This window comes from Haliaeetus albicilla, chromosome 31 (assembly GCF_947461875.1).
Source record: "Haliaeetus albicilla chromosome 31, bHalAlb1.1, whole genome shotgun sequence".
NCBI classification, from domain to species: Eukaryota; Metazoa; Chordata; class Aves; order Accipitriformes; family Accipitridae; genus Haliaeetus; species Haliaeetus albicilla.
The window spans coordinates 1917420-1922348 of record NC_091513.1 but is presented as its reverse complement, the minus strand read 5'-3'; the positions used below and the strand labels follow the sequence as shown (position 1 = coordinate 1922348).

The following is a 4929-nucleotide window of genomic DNA, read 5'->3' as shown; positions in this document are numbered from 1 at the left end:
CTCTCCCTAGTGCAGCCCAGTCTGGCATGGCCCCACAGCAGTGCCCACCACAGGGTGCGGCAGAGCTCTGGGCACTCACCCCACAGCCCCAGACCCTCTGAAGGGCACAGCAGCTCCTCGGGGGTGGAGAGGGCTGAGCCCCAGGGCTGGGGGGCATCTGTGGCACAAGGCCTGAGGAGATCCCCTTGTATGATGGAAATGCTGCTATGGAGGCCAGCTCTGTCACACAAGTGCCCATTGCCTGTCCTTGCCTGCGGTCACAGGCCTGCCACACAGCAGGACTCTAACCAAGCTTGAAGAGCACTCAGGCCTTCCACCAACCAAAGGGTTCAGAAGGAAAGCATGGAAGTGGGAAGAGAGCAGCTCAGAAAAGACCAAGCACTGGTGCTCCGTGGCGCTGCTGCTGTGCCAGGACTCTTTTCTTCTTCCCCTCTGCACACAGGCACTGCTCCCTGCAGCTGCAGAGAAGGTCTGGGAGGAAGAAACTTGGAAAACCAAGTCACTGCAGGGCCCTTTATTTTGTTTAAACATCCAGAAGGCACAGCTCATTTGCACAGCCTGCAGGGCACAGCAAAGCCTGGACAGACTGTGAATTAGAAACAGGAGGAAGAAAGACATTTCTTTGTGGAAAGCATTCAGATAAATAAAACAAAGTGAAAAAGAAGGAATAAAACCACACCCAAAATCACCATAAAAAGACCAGCAAAAGACAGGTTGGGTCTGTAATGAGATATAAGTACTATGCAGAAGACAAGAGGTAGTTTATTCCTTCTAAAAAGCATGCAGTCATTAGTTTTCTCAGGGCATCCTTGATCTCATGGTTTCTCATGCTGTAGACGAGGGGGTTCACAACTGGAGGCACCACTGAGTACAGAACTGCCACCAGCAGGTCCAGGGATGGGGAGGAGATGGAGGGGGGCTTCAGGGAGGCAAATATGGCAGTGCTTACAAACAGGGAGACCACAGCCAGGTGAGGGAGGCATGTGGAAAAGGCTTTGTGCCGTCCCTGCTCAGAGGGGACCCTCAGCACAGCCCTGAAGATCTGCCCATAGGACAGCACAACGAAAACAAAACACCCAAATACAAAAGAGACACTAACCACAAGTACCCCAACTTCCCTGAGGTAGGCATCTGAGCAGGAGAGCTTGAGGATCTGGGGGATTTCACAGAAGAACTGGTCCACAGCATTGCCTTGGCAGAGGGGTAATGAAAATGTATTGGCAGTGTGCAGCACAGCATAGAGGAACCCACAGCCCCAGGCAGCTGCTGCCATGTGGACACAAGCTTTGCTGCCCAGGAGGGTCCCGTAGTGCAGGGGTTTGCAGATGGCAACGTAGCGGTCATAGGCCATGACAGTCAGAAGAAAACACTCTGCTGAGATCAAAAAGACTAACAGAAAGACCTGTGCAGCACATGCTGGGTAGGAGATGGCCCTGGTATTCCAAAGGGAATTGGCCATGGCTTTGGGGACAGTGCTGGAGATGGAGCCAAGGTCAAGAAGGGCGAGGTTGAGGAGGAAGAAGTACATGGGTGCGTGGAGGTGGTGGTCACAGGCTATGGTGGTGATGATGAGGCCGTTTCCCAGGAGGGCAGCCAGGTAGATGCCCAGGAAGAGCCAGAAGTGCAAGAGCTGCAGCTCCCGCATGTCTGCAAATGCCAGGAGAAGGAAATGGGTGATGGAGCTGCCGTTGGACATTTTCTTCCTCTGGGAATGGGGTGCTGTCAAAGTAGAAAAAAGACAGTGAAGAGTCAGGGCATTATTCTCAGAGCAATATCAAAGCCATTTCCCATAGACCCTCCCACTCTCACACACACAGACCCTTTTCCTTTTCTAGGAGACCTTCCTTCAGGTCTGTGGCTGGAGCCCTGCTTGGTGCTGGCCGAGCGTGCAGTGAAGAGCAGGGCCTCTGCCCATGGGCTCTTGAAAGGTCAGCCCTGCTCTGCAGCTGTGGGTTCATGGGACCAGTGCGGGCAGAGGCCAGTCTGGTATTTGAATTTGTCACCTGAAGCCACTCCTAACCCAGAAGAGCTTGTCAGCATCTGCACTCCCAGTGCTAAGGAACCAGGAGGGCAAAAGCATTTTAAGAGTTCTAGGTTTTTTTACAGCTGCCTACATCGCCCCTGGGGAGTTTTGTTTGCTCTCAGCAGTGTCTGGTGGCTTTTCAGAGTAAAAAATGGGAGTGTGATCACCCTCCATCTCAGAAAGGTGCAAGCAGAGTGAAAGTAGGAACTAGACAGAAGGACAGACCAGCTCCCCCTCTCTAGGCACTAAGACACAGGCAATCCTCTTGACTTGCCTGGCTCACGCTGTTCTGCCGGAGTGCAGAAGAAATGCTGAAGGCTCCTGAGACCTGAGACATCCACAGCAGACCACCAAATGTCTCCCCCTTTCTCAAAGTCTCAGCACCCTGCTTCTAGCCAAGGACACACTGGGCTCATTTCACCAGCCCAAGAGCATTTCCTCAGTCCTAGCATCTCTGTGCTTCTCCATGGGGCTTTCAGATCACAGAAAGCTGCTGTGAGACAGGTTTGCATCCTGCAGGGCAGCTAACAGCTTGGAAGGACACTCGGAGGTGATAGCCCAGTGACCTGATGTGATGGCATCTCTGTAAGGGAGAATCAGCTCATTCCCCAGCCCCACAGACACCATTGAGCAGAACCCCTCAGATGATAGGAAAGCTGGGACACTTGTTCCCATGGACACACCTGCATGGGAGGACCCACAATATTAGTGTGTGTGTATCTCTGCAGCTGAAACTCCCATCCCCACAGAGCCTGACAGCAGCAGCAAGGTAACAGTAACACAGACAAGTGGAGAACCAAGGAAAAAAGCAGAGATTGACTGGCTCAGAGGCAAGGGGAGAGGCAGCTGAAGCCTCAGGAAAGAGTTACCCTTACCCAGCTGTGCATGCCACCTCCCAGACACCAGCACAGCCAGGCAGTTGTTCTCAGTCCCTGTGCTCTACTTCAGGAGGCTCCTATCAGACTTACTGGTCACTCCAAGTTACAGCTCAGGAGTCTCAGGGACTTGTTCAAGCATAACAGCTACTCTTCTATTTCTCTCCCCAAATTCCCCAAGACTAGGAAACAGAAAACACAGGCTCAGGAAAGATCTTTATGATATAGTAATCCCTACTTCGACCTTCCCCTTGAAAAGTGCCCTTGGAAATGTCCTAGGGGTGATCTGGAGCAGTGAGCTGCCCTGACCCACACAGCACCCTCTTGTCAGCAGAAGGATCTTGTCCTGCTGCAAGTTGTTTTTCCACCCACAGCTTCTCCCCACTCTGCTGTTGCAGTTCCCCAGTCAGGCTGAGTACTTACCCTGACTGGTGGCAGAGTCCCTGCCCCAGCACACAGCCCCCCACGGTGCAGGGACCCTGCTCAGAAGGACAGCCCTGGGCACCCCTGGCTGCACACCCACCTTCACACTCTGCAGCCATCCCCTGGTGAAGGCAGCTGACATGCCCTGTCCCTCTGAAGGTGCAGCAGGGAAGCTGTGCTCCAAAGCACGGCCTTTTTCTCTACACTGCAGACACTGTGAGAGTCCCTCTGACAGATCCCATAGGCTTTAGAATGTACCAGCTTTAGGAGGTCATTCCAGGAACCACAGCTGCATTGCCCTGCTGCCAGAGACTTACCCTGTGAAGGGCTGTCAAGATTTTTCTCCAGGACAGCTCTCCTCTCTCCTCCCACCCCACACTGCCTTTAACCTCCCTCTCCCTTCCCTCCTCTCCCCTCGGTGACTGCAGGCAGTGCCCTCAGCCCTGCTGCGCTTTGCAGAGGAGCTGCTCCTGGGCAGAGCTGTCTCTCTGCAGTGCTGCCTGCTTGCCATGAGCTCCCTCCAGCCCAGGAGCCCAGCCCAGCTCAGCAGCAGAGGACCAGCCCAAGGCAGCCCTTTCTCTGCCCCCTCTGGGCTCCCTCCAGGTGTCCCTGGGGCTCCAGGGGAACCTGCTGGGAAAGAGGCTGAAGCAAACACTGATGTTGCCTCCCTCAGTTAAGGAGGAACACTTCTTTCCTGAAAGAAAATTCTCTTCTCAGAGACAAAGTTTCATTTACATGCCACATTCTTTTCTTTCCAAAAATATAATTCCTCTCTCAGAATTACTTTTAATGTACCGCATTTGTCGTGTTATTTTATGGACAGGATACTCAGAGAGTGAAGGGCAGGGATCTCCTTTGCACCTACTGAGGGAAGGGATCCATGGACTATGCAGGCATCTCAGCCTTCATTTTGTATTCATGGCATTTGAAGGAGACTCAGCTCCCTCCCATGCACACCACAGAGCCACAGGAGGTGGGATTCTTCTTGACTCTCTTCAGGTGTGCACAAAATAGGCATCTGCATGGGAGCTCCTTCTCTCAGCTCCCATCTGAGTTAATGGAGCTGGAAGGCAGGAGTCAGGTGTTCAGACACAAATACCTGGTGACATTTGAGTTGCCAGAGGTGGTCCAAGATACATGTAGGTAACAGCAAACTGTAATGGAGAAGTTCATAGAGGCAGGGCAACATCTCGGGAATCATGTATGAGCCTGGTGGGAAATTCCTATGGCCAAGTGACATGACAGCTTATGCCCAAATAAAGGCCAAATGAACCTTTTCCTACTCATCTTCATGGCAGTTTATACATGTATTCATATGAACGATTGCAGTCATGAACCAATAGACAAGATGACTATGACTCGTGCAGCACGCCTGGCCAGCGAGCGCATGCGTCATAGATTGCAACCAAGGCGGACTTTTTGGCACCCGCTGGCCATGTGTGCTAAAACCCATTCCTCTGCAAATGTATAGATACCGGGATTTTCCGAAGAGCATCGGGCTGGTGTACGGTGAGGCCATCGTTGCCTCCGTGGGGACGCCCACGGGATGCTGGCACCTCCCGATTGCTGGGCTGAATTCGCGGAGCAAGATGGCACAAGAATGTATGG

At 52.8% G+C, this 4929-nt stretch overlaps 1 protein-coding gene across 1 annotated transcript; it reads right to left on the bottom strand.

The window, feature by feature from the left end:
- Window positions 1–739: 739 nt before the first annotated feature.
- LOC138683193 (olfactory receptor 14C36-like) lies at window positions 740–3956 on the bottom strand. Its single transcript, XM_069774725.1, has 2 exons — window positions 3830–3956; window positions 740–1719 (listed from the first exon to the last, which is right to left on the bottom strand). Exon 2 carries the CDS (start codon window positions 1694–1696, stop codon window positions 740–742), a length of 957 nt encoding a protein of 318 aa, XP_069630826.1. The 5' UTR covers window positions 1697–1719; window positions 3830–3956.
- Window positions 3957–4929: the final 973 nt, after the last annotated feature.